General features: G+C 31.5%; 1 protein-coding gene across 1 annotated transcript; it reads right to left on the reverse strand.

Annotated features, from left to right (window-relative positions):
* Positions 1–529: 529 nt before the first annotated feature.
* On the reverse strand, positions 530–16697 carry LOC127714547 (guanine nucleotide-binding protein G(q) subunit alpha-like). The gene is made up of 8 exons (XM_052220626.1): positions 16453–16697; positions 12371–12555; positions 8315–8469; positions 7844–7972; positions 7257–7386; positions 5085–5238; positions 2263–2370; positions 530–1811 (listed from the first exon to the last, which is right to left on the reverse strand). The coding sequence occupies exons 1-8, from the start codon at positions 16556–16558 to the stop codon at positions 1696–1698; spliced, it is 1083 nt and encodes a 360-aa protein (XP_052076586.1). The 5' UTR covers positions 16559–16697; the 3' UTR covers positions 530–1695.
* Between the last annotated feature and the right edge of the window lie 2889 nt (positions 16698–19586).

Genomic DNA, 19586 nt, shown 5'->3' on the forward strand with positions numbered 1-19586 from the left:
ATAATGATAGGACATTCAGTATAATAAATTAAATAACACATAGCTGAGAGGGTGATAGAGCAGATTGGTACCCCTCGAAAAAGCATTGTCAACCTTGGCTTTGTCGCGGTTGACAATGTTTTCTCGGGGTAACAATCTGCTCTATCATCCTCTCAGCTATGTGTTATTTATATAAAAGTAAACCATTATAGGTCAAAGTACGGTCTTCAACACGGAGCATTGGTTCACACCGCACAGTAAAGCTATAAAGGGCCCCAAAAATTACTAGTGTCAAACCATTCAAACGGGAAAACCAACGGTCTAATCTATATAAAAAACGAGAAACGAGAAACATTTCTGAACCACATCAACAAACGACAACTACCGAACATCCGATTCCTGACTTAGGACAGGTGCAAACAATTGCTGCGGGTTTAAACGTTTTAATGGAACCAAACCTTCACCCTTATCTGAAACAATTGTGTAACATCACAACAAAGAAAGACACACTATAATATATCAATTGAAATGGCTTTACTCAATCAAAAGACGTCTGTAATTGACTTTATTTAAACTGGTATCGCAAATATAGACATCAACTTGTTTTCAATATCATCTCTGCTCTGAACTTCATTAGAGTAAACGGAAAGTAACGTTTGACGAAGTACCTTACATTCTTTGGAACATTTGACATTCTCTTCATGTATTCGTTAATCAGTACTTTATCTTTTGATTTCAACATATACAGTACGCTTGCCTCCATTTTATTTTGGTTTGTTTCTTCTTGTTAATGAATGTAAAAGATTAAACGACCGTATATGTCTTCAAATACTATATACTGCTTTAATTAGACGGACGTTTATAAAACTTTTGCATGACACGTACTTGTATATCCTTTTGGGACAAACTATTTCTTACTTAATGGTAAACCACCTCAGACAATATGACATAATTTAGGGAAATGCTATGAAAGATTTTAACATCAAATATTAACTACCATTTTGCTAAATTTAACATGAGCAACAAGACGGGTGCCATATGCCGAGCAGGATCTGCTTAGCCATGGCGTTGTCAGTTTATTTTCGACTTATGCGTTTGAATGTCCCTTTGGTATCTTTCGCCTCTCCTCTATGACAACAGCCACTAATAACAGCTTAAAGATTGCAAACATATTATATTTTAAGCTTTGCAATGTAAAATGCAATTCTTTTTTAAGTCAATATAAGCTAAACAAAATTCACCTGCATTATCTTTTAGGGACTAAAACACGCGAATGCATTGTGATGAACCCACACTTTTTTGTTCAATTATTTTTTAAATTGCAGTAAAGATGGATATTTAAAATACTGTAAAGACTCCCGTATAAAACTATGTGCTGACCTATAAATGTCTTTTGGTTTTTGATATCAACGGGTACTGTCCAATTTGCGTATATCTACATAACTTGTATCTACAAATGTTATTTATTCTTCCTATCTTATTTAACTTAACACTGAAAGTAACTGTCGATACATAGTCCTTCAGTTGGTTATTCAATATATTACAGCTTTTTTTTTTCTTCATTATTATCTTTAATGTGGAGAAATGAGGCAATAAACAGTGCTATTTTACATCGCACATATATTCTCTATTGCAATTCTAAATTAACTTTAACTATGGGGATTGAACATGGACGTGTATCCCTATTCATATCACTTTTAGTCCTAATTGTTCGAATTAATACAAAGAAAATTTATCAACACAACAACATGTAGAAGTCTTGTGATTCCTTAAATTTTGCTGCAATACCATATCTCTAATAGCTGCTAATACAAATCTTACACTCTCTGGATCTGTAATGAAAAGTAATAAATCCTTTGTAATGTTAGCAAATCTTACACACTCTGGATCTGTAATGAAAACTAAAATAGTCTTAGTAATGTTAGCAAATCTTACATTCCCTAGATCTGTAATGAAAAGTAAAATATCCTTAGTAATGTTTTCAAAAATAATAATGACAATCTGTTTTATAAATTTATTATTATCAATGTTGCCAATTTATTAAATAGGGATTTTTCGGAAAATGTATTTTATTGTATTAATAGAAAGTAAAACTGCAAAAATAGCTGATTTATAAATGTTCTTTTTTTAAAGTAACAGCAACGTTTTTTGCTTAACATGAACAAATTTACTCGTCAATTTGATATTGTCAAAAAATGAAATGGCTTGCTAATTAGATTTGGCATGTGTAGAATAAAAGCCCCTGTAGACTTTTTTCAGATTTAGATTGAAACAATTAATTACCTAATAAACAAACGATGTGTAAATAGATGATCCGATCCGGGTCAGCATTTTGCTCTACAAACATCTTTATAATAAACTCTATTGCGGCTTTTGAATTTTTATTAAGTCCTACAAAAATAAAAGTTTTAATGCGTATACATTCATGCATGGATAAATAATAATAAAAATATGTAATTTAGGAATGGAACAGTTTCAGGTATAATTTGTAATGCTGGGCCTTGGTGGTCAGGTGGTCTATGTGTTATGAGATTGTAATTATTATGATTATTTACCTTGGCCTTATTTTTTTTTTGTGTGGCTTTATAAGTTATTTACAAAATAATGTTAGAATTGTGCAGTTTAGAAATCACTGGAACAATCATAGATACTGATGGAATAATTAGAACTTTCTATTTTACTTACATAACGATTCCAGAATGATCATAGTCGACGATGCGTAATTTAAACTTTTACAGAAGTTTCCGTTTCTAAAATTTTCTAGGAGTTTCCCTTCTACAGTGTTCTAGAAGTTTCCGTGACAACTATATATACAGACACCGAAATTAGACGTATCAGACATTAATATACTTGTATTCTCAGAAGTTCTCTGGAGATGTTGGATTGACACTTTTATTTACGTTAACTACATCATACTAGATTGTTAACTTATTGGACATATTCTGGAACAGTTAAGAGAAGAATTCCGGATAAAGAAAAGACAAAGGATCGGACATATATTTTAACAGTTAAGTTGACATTTCTATTTGTGAAATATTTCTTGTAAAATTGTACAACAAATCTTGTTAAATTTTATTATTGATTTGCCTTTTGTTGGCTACAATTTTAAGTTGATTTCTGGCCGTAACATAAGTATTCCGTTCAAAATGATCAATAGCCTGTAATAACTGATGTTATGAGTTCGAACCCCGTTTCGGCAAGGTGTGGCTGACCCGGAACTTAATTGACTGTAACTTCCACTTTTCCTGAAACGACTTGTCAGTTCTCTATGATAACTTTTTTTCCTCAAATGATAAAATGTGATTGCCAGCATATAGGTGAGTGTGCCTGACAATAGCATTAGACATCAACATCACAACTGATGGAATCGCATGAACTCGACTAGCGATGTGCTTCTTTGAGGGACGTGTTACCGTCATAACTACTACTTGTAGACATTTGTTCTCATTAGATATATATTCCCCGATGGTTTTACTAGTCGAAATGCGTCGGTACTGGTATAAATATACAGATATAAATTTCATAAAAAAAAATCCTGTATAAAAAAATGAAATCATTTTAAATCAAATAATGTATTCCTTTCCAGTTTTATCTGACTTTTATGTTTTTTTGTTTTGTTTTATAAACTTTTCAACGTTAGAATGAAGTTTCGAATTTTTTAATATTTTACCTCGGGCATTCCGGAAAAGACACCAATTGTCGAAGTGCGCATTGGTTCTGATAATGTTATCACAACAAGGGACAATAGGTTTGGATAAAAATGTACTCATCAGGAAAACACAGTTGCTGGTAAAAAGAAGGTCGACATTTTCGAAAAAGTGTCAAAAGTCAAATGCAACATAACAAAATGTCCCCTTTGGAATATTGTCCTTAATTTCACACACAATATTGCCGGCTGCCAATATTTCATATTGAAATACTCTAAATAATGTCCATGACATATAAGAAATTATAAAGAAACTAAGGTTTTAATTCTCTCTGGGAAAGTTGACTATACACGGACGCATAAAATGTATTTCACTACGAAATAGTGTCATTATCCCTTATCTGTGAAATTTTGTCCAAGCAGTCCGGACAATATTTCATTGTGAAGTACTGTCCATGAATCAGACAATGACAATATTTCACTGCAGAATACTGTTTTTAATTACAATGTAGTGAGGAATACTGCACCTGGCAATATGTTACTGTGGAACACTCTCCTTGACATTATTTTACTGTTGAATACTGTCCTTAACAATATTTTACTGTTGAGTACTGTCCCTGACAATATGTTACTGTGGAATACTGTCCTAGACAATATTTTACAGTGGAAACTGTCATTGGCAATATGTTATTGTCGAATACTGTCATTGACAATATTTTAAAGTGGAATACTGTCATTGACAATAATTTATTGTTGAATACTGACCCTGAAAAAAATTCCTCCTGGAGGACTCCTCTGGCATGAAAATTATAACTGTGTTTTTGGATTCTTTGACATATTTTCCACGAAAGTATAGGTATAACCGTGAAAGCCACATCCACCAAATAATGTTTGGCTTCAGTATACGCACAATGTTTGTATTCATAAATCATTACATATTTTGAAAGGCAAGTGTTTTATTTATCAAGTTGTGTGAGTTTTAAAGTCTAGAAAGATTTCAGTAAAGTCTTTAATATTATTTTTTTTGTTATCTTCAGTGTTGTTGTTTTTTTTTTTTTTTGTCAAAGAAGTGCTTCAGAAAAACTTAGCTTGCATCCTTTGTCCTAGGAATATTATTTCATAGGACAACATTTGTTTTACACAAAAACATAAAATAAGCTACTATTCCATTACCCAAACAGTCGGTATAAACCAGAATACTATTCATGTTGTAGAAAGTATCCAACATACGTCAAATGAACGAATCATAGTAATAAAAAAAGAACATGGCAGCAACAACATTGTTTTTTGTAAAAATGTCTTAAATCTTACGCCAATAAAAATGGTAGCAAAAAACAACAATCAAATAATGTAATTTATCATATGATTTAAATTCTTTAATTGAATAGCATAGCAGGATTTTATCATAACTGTGAACAAACTGTCAACATACATTACTATTGCCGCATTAATAACTCACCTTTAAATTCTGGAAAGTAATCCACCATATTGGTTTGCATGATTTGTTCTTCTAGGACGTCTTTTTTATTCAAAAACAGCGTTATTCCACAGTTTTGGAACCATGGATAATCAATAATTGTCTTAAAAAAGGATTTAGCTAATTCTAGACGATTCTAAAACAGAATTGAATCTATCATTAAGATAGCAGTCTTTCAAATGTCTTTCAATTAAAAAAAAAATTCAAAGACCTAAAAGACAAGCAAAAGGTACCAAAAAGACATTCAAACTCATAATTCGAAAATAAACTGACAACGCCATGACAAATAAAAATGTCAATAGAGTTCTAAATATTTGTGAAAATAACATGTACTTTGACTGATAACTAATGGCATATGTCATGTTCCTAACGGCATTGTCGATAATAATATGTGTGTAATAATAAGTTAATAAGAACATGATTGTGTCCATGATAATGGCGCATATCTGTGATAAACTGGGCAGCAGATATTCCGAATTGAATAACAATGTCATGACAGTAACAGTTACAAATTCATTAATAAGTAGTATTTATAGGTGAATAACAATATCATGGTGACAGTAACAGTAACAAATTCGTCAATAAGTAATCTTTATAAGTGAATAACAATATCATGATGACAGTAGCAATAACAAACGCGACAATAAGCAGTATTTATAAGTGAGAAAAACTGAGTTCATTTCTGATTGCATAGTTTACATGCATGTATCTTAGCAAAAAAAAAGAACGAAATTTGATGACTTATCTAAACGAACATGATAATATATCGTTAAATGCATTCACCACTGCAACGCTCTTCAACTTCGTACTTTATTTGGACCTTTCAACTTTCTTTATTCGAGTGTCACTGATAAGTCTTTTGTAGATGAAAAAGCGCATCTGGCGTTCTGATTTTTAAGTCTGGTAGATACATTTGAAATAAACAGTCACATAAATTGTCCGCTCAATATCTAATAAAAAATATTAGAAATTAACTGATTTAAGGTGGATCATCGGTATATATTTCCTCAGATAGAATTTTCTTATACTTTGTCAAAATGGAGATTTTGTCATGTTTTTTTTTTTTTAAATATAATCGAAAGTATGGGTCACCGTGCTTTAAGACTACAAGTCGTCCAAAATTCCTAAATTTTGCATAGATTATTCATGAAAAAACACTTTTTTGTGAATAAAAAGAAATCTAGGAGATAGAATTTTGAAATAAACGATCTTAAGATAGGTTTAATAATAATAATATTGTGTGACTTGGATGAATAGTTGTCTCATTGGCACTCATACCACATCTTTTTATTTATATTTAAGAAAAGAAAAATAAAAATGGTGTCACCGAACTTGTTTTTTTGCAACAAATAAAAAATCAAAATTCCCCTATTAATCCAGTCAAAAAAATTACTATAAGAGTTATCTCCCCTTATATGTATAAGTTGGAAAATTGAATTGAACAAAACAAATATTTAGTATTTGTTAAAAGAGACTTAATAATGCATTTAAACACTTATTTTTCTTTATTTAAACAAACAGTTTTACAAATTAATTGCCAAACTGTCTAAATATTTGCAGATTTAAGCAAAGAAAAGGCCGATTGTGTACTGCTATTTTCAATCCAAAATAGCGGTATACAGTTAATCTTCCTTAAACACTTTACAGTTGTAATGGTTGTCAGATAAATAATGCCATTGGCAAATATGCTCTTCTGAAAAACGATAGTTATTAGGTGTTTTTTATTTTATTCATTTTCTTAAACAGGTTTGCAGCTTCGTTTGAAACCTAAACCTGGTACACCACACTACGGAAAAATACGATATATTACTTGACTGTCTTTCAGAATATACAATTGACCAATAACAAAATGTGATTCCCTATATATCAATTCTGATATCTATAATATCATGTATGTAAACCAAGAACCCTTTATTCGAATTTTACTAGAAATCATAAACAACGCCAAATCAAAAAACGAAAACGACGAAAGACAAACATCAGTCTACCAAAATACAACAAAGAAAACTAAAGACTGATTAACACAAGCCCCATCATACATCGGGTAGTAGGAACTGTGTAGTAAAGGAATATATTGAAAACACTGTATCTCTGCATTTGACAAACACATATTTTTTCCAGTTTTCGTAAAAAGATAAAAATGCAAAAACCTACTTCATTATTGCTGTATGTTTCGATTTTGTCATAATCACTGAGAGCTACGATAAACATCAGGGCTGAAATATTGTCAAAATAATGAATCCATTTACGTCTCTCTGTCCTTGCGCCTCGTATATCAATAAATCTATTAAAATTGAAAAGATAGAATTATAACAACTTAATGTTGGTATCCCTTAATGTATTTTATATTATCATTTCAATGATTGTTTTTGTTATATTTGAATTCTTTGTATATTTATGATTTGATATTGTCATGGTCTCTGATATAGTAATTTTTGTTTTCAACTGAAGGCAATTTTCAGCTTCTTCTCGGACACTTATTGAGAGTTTGACGATCCCGTGAGACTTTTTTTCTTTTTTCATTCTTCTAATGTATTTTTTTTTTAATTATTATTATTCATTTCATTTAATATACTTTATTGCAGTTGGTCCTGTTTTTAAGAATTGTATTCATTGTTTCCATAATGGTACTTGTATCACATATTCAAAGCATGTGTTTGTATTTTAAACATCAACGTAGAAGAATCGTATATCAACGAACTATACAGCTATAAACAGCTATCAACTATTTGACTAATTACCTGTGTAAAATACCACCTATAGTATAAAGATGCTCTGTTATCCCATGCAAATCAACAGTGCAGTGCAGAATATCATGTAAAGTGGGTAGATAGTTTGATTCTGTAATTCGGTCGATATGATCCATAAAGCTGAAATCAGATGGTAAATACACTGATTTCAAACGTCTTGTTAAACTGACAATGAAAAAACTTAAAATAACATCAAGCAAATCTCTGGAACGGAAACGTTTTATCCATGATTGAATGAGTTCTACTTCTAGACAGATATCCACAAAAAAACTGATTAATATTTTGAAATGGAGTCATACCTCAACGATTGTTGCATGGATGAACCTCCCCTTAAACAACAACAAAAAGAGAGAACACCACACAAGTATGAAAAAAACACATGAACATCACATGGTATGTAAACGATTATAAAATAGTTTTTGAACTGCTGGTCAAAAACACCCATAGCAAAGAATAACTTACTACCGCTGTGAATCTGTCAGATGGCATTTTTTACTCTCCTCGTACCATTTTCGCATGCCCGGATCTGCCCATAAACTCTTTATTGTATCCATATCTTCCAGGTCAACTGTTCGTTTGCACGTAAAATCGTTTTGTTTTACCTTCCTGGCATGTTCCTACATCAACAAAATAATCTAACATGGCAAATTCGAATAGTATAATAAAGATTATTTTACAGATAAAATGGGTAGAACTGGGGTATGGGAGAAATACAAATGCATTGAAAGTCATTTGTGCGTTTTTTAACGTAGCAGAAATTTAAACAGTGATCAAGAATTTATGTTGTTTACATTTGGCCGTGGGAATGATTCAGGAAGATCTAGGAAAATTGGACAAGTTATACACCAAGCATTAAATTAAGGAGCAAACATAAAGGCAACAGTAGTATTCCGCTATTTGAAATTCATAAATCGATTGAGAAAAAAACAAATCCGGGTTATAAACTATAACTGAGGGAAACACATCAAATATAAGAGGAAAACAAAGACATAACAGAAACTCAACACTAAAATGCAACACACACAGGAACGAACTATAATATAACAATGGCCATTTCCTGACTTAGTAAAGGACATTTAAAGAAAAAATGGTGGGTTGAACCTGGTTTTGTGGCTAGACAAACCTCCCGCTTTTATGGCAATGTTAAATATAACTTTTAAATGACAAGATTACATGACAGGACTACAATACAAATAAATGGGAGAACATACAGGACAGAGACACAAAAATAATAGCTATCAAAAGGTACCAGGCTTATAATTTAATACGACAGACGTTTTTTTTTAAATCGTGAATAATGCAAAGCTGTAAAAAGGAAATTACCAGTAATACATGAAATGATGTAAAATAAAAAAAACTATCAACTGAGGAGTTTTTGGAACGACTATAGTGTCTTGACATCATTTAGATAAACTTTTGGAAGGTTTCGGAAAAAAATGAATTGGATAATGAAGTTATAAGGTACTTAACTGTATGTCTTTGGTTTTAAAATACAGACGACAATATTCTAGAAGTTATGACCTGAACATCCATCCCAGTGCAAGCTCATGTTTTAAGATATTTGACATTAACACAAAGATAGTATTAAGATAATGGCATACTGTCAAAACATTGAATTGTTGTAGTGTCTTCTTACTGATGACAGGGGCATTTGTAGTCTGGGGAGAGAAACTAACATTACGTATTATAATGTTGTTATGTTAATTCGTCTAAAGGGTTTCCGTCCAATACTGAACATTACTTTTTTTCCGGATAAACTTGACTAAATCTAGTATTGGGACAATACACTTTTCACTCAAGCACAAAAAAATGCCAAGAGAAACTGTAGAAGGTTTTCATGGTTTTGTAGAGATAAAATGAATGTTGTCTAAAATTATTCTTTTTTCTTTTTCCTGTAAGCCAACTTGTTTAAAGATTTCAACAGTTGAGTTCAATAAAAGTTTGTGATTTTCAAAGTTAATAAACAATAATTTTGTAAGCATTTTTTGCCGGAATTAAACAACAATTTTTGCTGAAAAGGTTTGAAAAATAAAAATGTAATCTCAGCTGGCCAGAATGTTCGCCCTATTTATAAATTTAAACCATTTATTTACATTCAGGCTACACATATTACAATGACATTTCAGATTCACTTTGAAATATGTTTCTACTATGCATTGTAAAAGAGGGACGAAAGATAACAGAGGGACATTCAAACTCATAGATCGAAAACAAACTGACACTGCCATGGCCAAAAATAAAAAGACAAATAGACAAATAATAGTACAGATGACACAACATAGAAAACTAAAGACTAGGCAACACGAACCCCACCAAAAATTGGGGGTGATCTCAGGTGCTCCGGAAGGGTAGGCAGATCCTGCTCCACATGTAGCACCCGTAGTGTTGCTTATGTTATTACACATCCGGTAAATAGTCTAATTCGGTAGGTCACATTCGTGAAAACGGAAGGGTATTGTAGTTACCACATAAGGAACATATCCGATATCATCTGTGAAACGGTTATTCCATAACGGTCAACCAAAAATTTACGAAGGGATGATTTCAACTTCACCATTTGGAACTCTTGGTTTAATAGCTTCATTGTGAGCAGCAATCCTCTATCAAGGAAATCATGATTGGAAATACAAGCCCGGGAATATCGTATCAATTGGGAGATATATACTCCGTATGCAGGCGCTGTTGAAATGTTGCTACATAGAAATGGAAAGTTCACAATTGGGAAGCTGAAATCATCTCTTTTGTCGTAAAGTTTTGTTTTCAACCGACCCTCATTGTCAATTTCTAGATGTAAGTCAAGATATGAGGCAGACTTAACTGTATCTGTAGAATTCTTTATCCCTAGTTCGATGGGATAGATTCGTTCAACATAGTCACCAAATGTTGTATGATTTAGTGAGAGAACATCATCTATATAGAGGAACGTAAAATTAAAGGATTTTGCTAACTTCTTATCTTTCTTCCTAAGAAGTTCCTGTATGAAGTCAGCCTCATAATAATAAAGAAACAAGTCGGCAAGAAGAGGGGCACTATTGGTTTCCATTGGAATTACGAAAGTCTGTTGAAATACACGTCCTCCAAACGTAACAAATATGTTGTCAATCAAGAAATCAAGCATCTTGATAATGTCAGTTTCAGAAAATGTTTTGTTTGAATCAGAGTGATTCTTTACAAAGTAAGATTTATCCCTCCCCAAGACATGATACTTGTATCTACGTTCGCCATTCTTTTTAATGAAGCAAAGTAATACAAACTCTTTCAATTTATCTTTTAATTTGGAATGGGGAATACTTGTGTAAAGTGTAGAAAAGTCAAATGTTTTAATACTATAACAAGATGAGAGAGTCTTAGATTGTATGTACTCTAAAAGATTTTTGGAATTTTTTAGTATCCACATCTGATTCACGCCACCTCTAGAATAGGCATTTTCACAATAACTTTGGAACCCGGCTTTGATTGCTGATAAAATAGATGTTAATAATTTAGAAAGAGGTTTCGTGGAGCACTTGTAAGACCCAGCAATATACCTTTGTTTGTAAGGACACTTATGTAGTTTATGTATCCAATACAGTGATGGAAGATCCAGTTTTTCATCTTTGGTTGAAATTCCAAAGGAACATAGAACAGACCTATGATTATCCAGGATTTCCTCTTTGGTAAGTGTCGTGAGGGTATATGTTGAGTTTCCAAATGAATTGTCAATACCTAATTCATTTATCAAGCAGTTTATGTATTGATATTTACACACAAAAACGATGTTGTTTGGGGCTTTATCTGTGGGGACAACAACATATTTGTCATGGAGGTAGGACAAGTGTTTTGCAACATTTGGATTTTTAAAAATTGACGTAGCGTGGGTATTGATAGACCCATTTAGTTTCTTAATTCGGATTTGTATCAACGACCTCACAGCCTTAATCCATTCGGAAAGAGTACCTACGTCTTCTTTCTCGCGTAATAGTACAGATGACACAACATAAAAAACTAAAGACTAAGCAACACGAACCCCACCAAAAACTGGGGGTGATCTCACGTGTAACAGTCATATCTATTCTTAATGAGAAAATGTGAAAAGCAGACAATTTTATATTCCTACTGGTGTTTTCGGTCGTTTTTTCGGGTACACAAAAAACGGATCATATTCGATACAACCTAAACATAAAATGCAACGGTGAATTTTATCAAGACTGGCAGATGATGCATAGACCTCACTATTTCAATGGTGTCAATATAAGATAAAATATACCAGAGGAAACTTTTGGGGTTACTAAGGACTACCCTCTCAAAGCTTGCAATTAATAAGTTGTTGACTTCACAATGAACTGTCAAACCAGTGACTTTTTAACAGTTCTAGAAATTAAGTCGATTTTCAAGATTGGATTTAACTCTCTTTCTCTCTCTCTCTCTCGATCTCGATCTCGAAAACACAATTGCAAGATAATATGATTTGATAGAAGCATCAACACTATTAGGAGCAAAGAAAATATACAACTATATAACTAGTTATTGAGACTTTACCTCATTTGCAGGGGTCTTGTAATGTATTTTTAGTAAATCCATTTCAAAGACCAAGTCTTGAATTGCCTGAACAATCTGATTGTATATATGTGCAGTAAAACTTCTCTTCTCATCGTCAGAGTAACCAACTCCATGGATAATCCTCAACTGTCGTAGAAGTGTGCTTTTACCACTCTGGTGTGTCCCTTGAAAATAAGTTATCGCTATATAAATCCTCCATATCAGTTTTAATTCACATTTTGAAACAGATCTTTCCGAGGTAATTCTTGTTTTGAAAACACTTTCTTGAAGATACATATTTCATGGCATGTTCACAGTAGGTCTAGTGTACAGTTGGGGTATATTTTCTCCACTTCTTATAGGGTTTAGACCGGGATTTGTTTTTGTATGACATAACATCCAATTAAATCGGTTAACTTTATTTTCTTTATTGCCTTCATTTGACTTTGTTAATCGATTAACGAGATTTTAACACACTACTGTAGCTTTAGTTTTAGTCGTACATCGTAAAGAGTAAGGAGTCAAGTTTTATCCAATGCTTCATACTTTTCCTTTTTGAATTCTTGTTTTGAACACAAACTAAGCATAATTGTGTGCTGTTTCATTAAAATTGAAGTTTATTACATCATCCATGTTTTTTTTTCAAGTACTACTATGATATTTACTGGGGTTGTTGTAAAACCTTGTGTAGGTTTATTTTTTTAAAGAAGTATGACCAGGATTTAAGGCAATCGGGACCTTTAAAACTGACTTCCCTTTATATTGCAGTTTTTAAGTTGATTTTGTTTATTAAGGACAATAACATATTCATCAAGACCTTCAAAACATATATATCAAGAATGATCATCAATGGTAACCCTTATCTATGTAATGCCAAATTTTTGTGAGTACATAGTACAATAACCTCGCAATATTATGGAACCATAACGGTTAATTCAACTCATTTTCTCAATCAGATATTTTATCTTTCCTCTATTATAGCTTGTGGTTTGTATGTTCCCTTTATTTTATTTATCGTACATATAAAGATAAATTCTCTCTATGTTGTGGCCTATTATCTATATCTTTCATGAAGAGATATTTTTCGTATCACACATCATGGGATGTGATACGAAACAGTGAAACACAAAATACGTTAATTTGAATGGCTTATCCAGCATCATGAGACGATAATTACAACATTTCATTTGTCTATTCGTTAGGTCATTGATGACGTTCAAAGGTTAAGGCGATGTACATTTCGTCCATGGCAACGGACATCTGTGATTTCTTCCAAAATATACAAAACACGCGCACTTTCATTTGAAAAGTTTTTTTTTTATCAAATTTTATTACATTCCGAAGCGTACAAAAAGTTTCAACGATTCGCTGATTTTTTTATTTAATACAATGAGAGTGTTGACCATAAGAGAAACAGAAATTGGTTCAACAACTTGTGGGAATTTAATATCGCTTGATATCAACTCTCGTCATTTAATTTAAATAGTAATTATAAACCCGGCGAAAGCTCGTTTATTATTATATTGAAATTAAATAACTCGAGTTGATATCAAGCGATATCCAATTCTCACTCGTCATGAAACCTATACTTACACCATATTTAGATTTCAAAAATACACAATACACCAAATCACTTATGAGCTTGAATGAAATCCCAAAGTAACGAAAATAGCACCAAAATGGTTCGGATGAATAGTCCAATAAAAACCATTAGACTTAAGCGACAACATAATATCTAAAACGACAGACTACAATAAGAGAAACAATAATAACAACACATACAGAACACTTTAGACTGAACAACACGAATCCTACAAAAAAACAGGGGTGAACTCATGTGCTCCACATGTGCTCCAGAAAAGTCAGCAATTCCTACTTCACTAGTAAAACCAGGAATAATTGATGATTGTAACTGTTATCAAATACCAAAACTGCATGAATATGTCAATTTGAGTTCTTTGATTGTTTCTAAATAATTTATTTCCAACTTTCATGGGCACTTGGTAGCTTCTTTCGTTCATAGAAAACTTGTACCTTTGTATATCATAAAAAAAACACCAGGAATATCCAATTCTATCATATTGTCTTAGTCTATTCTGTTGTCCTAAGCTTGTATTAATAGCATATGCAAATATGAAGTTCCTGTGTAGTCTATTGTCATACTGTGAATACATCATTATTCGTGGGATACCAATTTTCATGGATTTTGTGGGTGTAAATGAACCACGAATTTAAATGTTAAATGAAGTACAAATTTTCTATAGACTATTATGGAATTTTTGCCAAAATTAATTTAGATTTTTCCTCCATACACGAAAATTAGTACCCATAAAAATAAATGAATCTATTGTATATGACTATGTGAACTAGTAAATAATTAAATTTACGAAATATCAAGGTCAGTTCTTACCACACGACCATTTTTTACATATGCCAGACCAGGTTCATCTTCACATTGCTGGATAGATAAACAAAGTAACTTTAATCATCTTAAAATATATTATTCTACGTTTTTGTCAAAAATCAACGTCCAGTTTTTAATACTACGTGCATGTTCAGGACAACTCAGGAAATATTTGCTAATTTACAAATAAAATTATCATAGTGGTTTAAACAAAATGTTTAGGGGAAGTATGTGATTATCGTTTTTGTTTGTAGAAGTACAGTATTTGAAATTTTAGTTTTGGTTGAAACATAAATTCTTGATATATATATATATATCACATTTTGACATGTAGATATATCGATAAAACCTAAACACTATAATTCGAAAATAACGGGACAGTTCTCGAAAAAAAACCGCATATAAAACATAATGCCATCTCCAAATGACGAATTCAACAAAATACAAGTATTTCTGTAAGTGTCTGTAACATAATAATACATAGAGTATGTGGATGCAATTGTTTGATTTGTTCATTGTACCGTGAATAGCTTTGTATCACATGATGGAAATAAAGCATTCCAGGGATAACTATAACTTGTATAACTTCAAATAATGTGGTTGATACTAACTTTATATCACAAATAATGAAATAGCTTTTATATCTATTTCAAATTTTTTTCGGTTTCATGTTTTACCAGAGAAATATTTCTGTTTGTTTACATTTTCATAATATACAGTCAGTACAACTCGACCAATTCACTCGAATAAAAAACACGATCCCAATCGAAAACCATTTCTTTCGTGATGTTAGCCATTGCAAGAAATGATTTATTGTTGCACTTAGTGAAACAGCAAATGATTAAAGATTTTTAAAGTAATGAAATAGTCAAAACTGTAAACAATATTGATACAATTGATACAAATATTATTATAATTATCATAAGTTTTTGTTTCTTTTATTTACAATAGTTTAGTTCTAGCGGATCGATTATTCTATTTTTATCAAACTATAACTGTTTACCTATACCGACAGCCCTTTACCATACACCGATTTTGAACGTACATATATTTATAGATAAACTATGAGTAATCGATGTGTACATTTTTTAGTACTAGTGTGTTTAACGTTTGTCTTTATAACCCTTATGTCCTTTCATTAATAAGCAAGCTACCTTGATTTGAGTCTAATGTTTAAACTTATCTAACAATGTTACTTTGAACTCTTTCTCGAAGTCGTCTTTGGCCTTCTTTGTTCGCTTTTCGATTTATTTATTTATTTACTTGTTTTTGTTTACTTCTACAGCAAAACATCCTTGCAATGGTTAATAACGTATGTTTAAAATTGTTGCACTTAGTTATTCAGCAAATGATGAAAGATTTTTGAATTAATAAAATAGCCAAACTGTAAACAATATTGAGACAATCGATACAAGTTTCATTACAATTATCATAAGTTTTTGTTTCTTTTATTTACAATAGTTTAGTTCTGGCGGATCGATTATTCTATTTTTATCAAACTATAACTGTTTACCTATGCCGACAGCCCTTCACCTTACCAACATATTCATAGATAAACTATGAGTAATCGATGTGTACGTTTTTTAATACTAGTGTGTTTAACGTTTGTCTTTATAATCCATATGTTCTGTAATTAATAAGCAACCTACCTTGATTTGAATCTAAAGTTTAAACTTACCTAACAATAGAACTTTGACCTCTTTCTTTAAGTCGTCTTTGTCCTTTTTTATTCGCTTCTCGATTTGTTTATTTACTCGTTTTTGTTCACTTCTACAGCACAACATCTTTGTAACAATTATTAACGTCTGTTTTAAAAATAGTCAGTGACATATATATTCTCCTACGTTGGAGCACCAGTGTATTAGCTGAGCGAATTGGTTAAGTGCTTACACATGTTAAACTTGTAAATGAAGAGCTATATCTATATGTTAATGTCACTGCAAATCGATAAAAAAAACAGTATAAATTTCCAACATGTGGTCTTGTTTTACAAAACTTAGTTTTCCAAAACAAAAACGGTCTGTCATTACTTTCAAAACAAAAATATTGCATTGTCTAAATAAAAGGATAGAAGATGTATGTCTATTCCAGTAAAACAAAATAAAATATAAAATAAAGTATATGTGTTGACAAAGAGATGATCCTTTGAGATGTTATTCTACTTTTTTATGAGAGATCTGAATATCGGTCGTCACATTTTATTTTGTCATGCACGCTCTTTTCGATGTACGTACAATGACTGTCTATATCGGAATAAGGTTCATTGATATTGTTTCCATTCAAACTTTCTGTATATCAATTGATTTTATTTTGATTATTCTTCCTGAACCTTTTTGGAATAATACCTTATCAATACCGATCATTGGCGAGTTAGAAAAATATTTCAACGGATCATCCACAATAACATCCAGTTGAAAAGACATTTAAATGTGTACGTGAAGAATATATCTGCATAGCAACGTCTGAAACTCTTTTAACACAAAACTCGTATGGCCTGCTTTTTTCACCGTGTCTGATGTTAATTGAAAAATTATCAAATTATATGTGGTTGTTTTGTTTTTATTAATTTTTTTCATTATAACTCGATCCAAAATATATGAGCTTTAACAAACATGACAAGCAGCGTCTTTCGCCAAACATTGAACATTTCTATTTCTCAGAGTTTGCAGGGTGGGATTCGTGTTGCTCAGTCTTTTGATTTATTTTTAATAGTTGCCCGTGGTGTCGTCATTTTAATTTTTTGTATTCCGGAATTTGATCTATTTGTATTATATAGCATATATATATCCAAAAATAAGCTTTACTTTTTAATTACTACGAACTTCAATAGCCAAATGTATTGAAAGTAACAGAATTTAGCTTAACAAATAGGGAAAGATAAATAAACGAAAGGTTGACACTACCTTCAATTATTTATTTTTACTTTATCATTTCATATTATTACTAATACATACGAAATATATTGAAACCTTTGTCCTTGGTTGACCGTGCCTATGGTTACTAAATATGTTTGCTGTATTAGAATTTTGCAACAAATCTATTTAGTAGAGTATTATGAAAATGTACAACATACACTACTTCAATGATATAAGAAAGTTAAATCTCATGTTTTTAAATTTGGAATTAAAACCCTATTTATTTCACTGTGACTTTGATATGAAGAACAGAAATAAAACCGTTGTTTAGCTGGTTTTATTAATTAGCGTGTTGTTATTATGTGTCATACATTGGAACACCCTTTCTTGCCAACTTTATCGACAGATGTTCGTAACAATACTTTTAAAAGGGGGATTTAATACTTATAACGTTAATGTCGAAAACAAAAAATACTGAAATTAGCTGTTATAAAGGAGAGGTGAAAAATATCAAAGGGATATTCAAAACCATGAGTCGAAAAACTGACAAAGTAATGGCAAACACAGACGTTTAGAACATTAATGATTTCTTTTCCTAAACAGCACTTTGTAAAGTTTTACGTTTGTGTTCAAAGAAAATGTGTTTCTGTAGCCCTTACAGCAACATAAATTTAAGTCTATAATTGTAACTTGAAACAGGTTATTTTCCTAGTTGGGTAGTAGAACTGCTTCGTTACAATGAAGCTCAATAACGAAGTCAACGATAAGCAAGTTTCTATCGCCATTGATTTAAAGATAAAATCTGATTTATATAAATTAATATAAATTTAAATGATGTTTTGCCATCCAGCATACAAGCTGGAAATGTTTGTATATTTAAGGTAAAAATAAAGTATTTTTTAAATCAAACTCCATCAACCTGTCGATTTAAAGGACATTGACAATTATATTAAAGTAATACGGTTTCGTTCACGAATAAGGTGGACTGTTTAAGTTTGATTCTAATTTATTGTAAAAAAATAGTCAGAAGACAATCTCAATGATAAATCGACTAAATACCAACAAAGTCTACAAAATATTTAACATTAAGCTAGAGGGCACGCACGCAAGCAATTCAAAACCAAGGGAGGATATCAGGTTCCCCGGAAGTCTCCGAGACCTCAAATGAATGTGTAGGACTGTGAAAATGTAAATACATCTAATAACAAAATCTTGACATTGTATTTGAAAGCAATAATATTCTCAGTGTTAGAAGGATTCCAGACTTACCATGTTGTACACCAGACGCGTTTTGTCTCTATTGAATCACTTCGTGGTGCCTGAATTCAAACAATTTTGAGGTCATATACATTTTATAAAGTGGAAGATTAGACTTTGATTTAAAAACATATAATTTAATTTTAAATGTAACACGTCTTCTAATTGACTGAATTTTTTTTTGTCTATCAGCTCATATACATCATTTTGTCATGTGACCGTGACGTTATCAACTTTTTTCATGATTTACTCCTTAAAATTGGAATTTAAAATTAAGACAAAAAAATATTAGGGTCATTCCTTAAAAAGAGACAACACATAATATAATTCGAAAGATGCATTATTATTTTAATGTAGGTGATTCATATGTTCTTGTCTGTTGCATTCAAATAGAAGTAAATCACACCGCGGTACCTGGAGCATTCCTGGTACCTACTTTGACTCCCTCAGGCAAAATTGACCTTTAAAGGATATGGCTATTTTTTTATTCAGGGCATCCTTGGCCATCAAATTCTAAGCTTTTGGTGTTCCTGATGAAGAAAATCCAAAAAAGTGCTTTGGAAGCACGAAATTTATAACGTACTGTTTTCATTTTTTGTTGTAGCACATTTGTCCATAACTTATCATCTTTGTGAATGATATACTTCTCATGTGATAGATCAATGAATCTGAAATATTCTCAAAAGGGACACTAGAGGGT

This window comes from Mytilus californianus, unplaced genomic scaffold (assembly GCF_021869535.1).
Source record: "Mytilus californianus isolate M0D057914Y unplaced genomic scaffold, xbMytCali1.0.p SCAF_9, whole genome shotgun sequence".
Lineage (NCBI taxonomy): Eukaryota > Metazoa > Mollusca > Bivalvia > Mytilida > Mytilidae > Mytilus > Mytilus californianus.

Bases quoted from the DNA above. Each gene is read 5' to 3' on its own strand.
- LOC127714547 (XM_052220626.1), bottom strand. From the start codon at position 16,558: ATGTTGTGCTGTAGAAGTGAACAAAAACGAGTAAATAAACAAATCGAG. The intron at 8,470-12,370 runs GTAAAGTCTCAA...TTGTTGATGTAG, and splicing joins ACAAGACCCCTGCAAATGAG to GAACATGCCAGGAAGGTAAA. The intron at 1,812-2,262 runs GTAATTAATTGT...TTTTCATTACAG, and splicing joins ACACATCGTTTGTTTATTAG to ATCCAGAGAGTGTAAGATTT.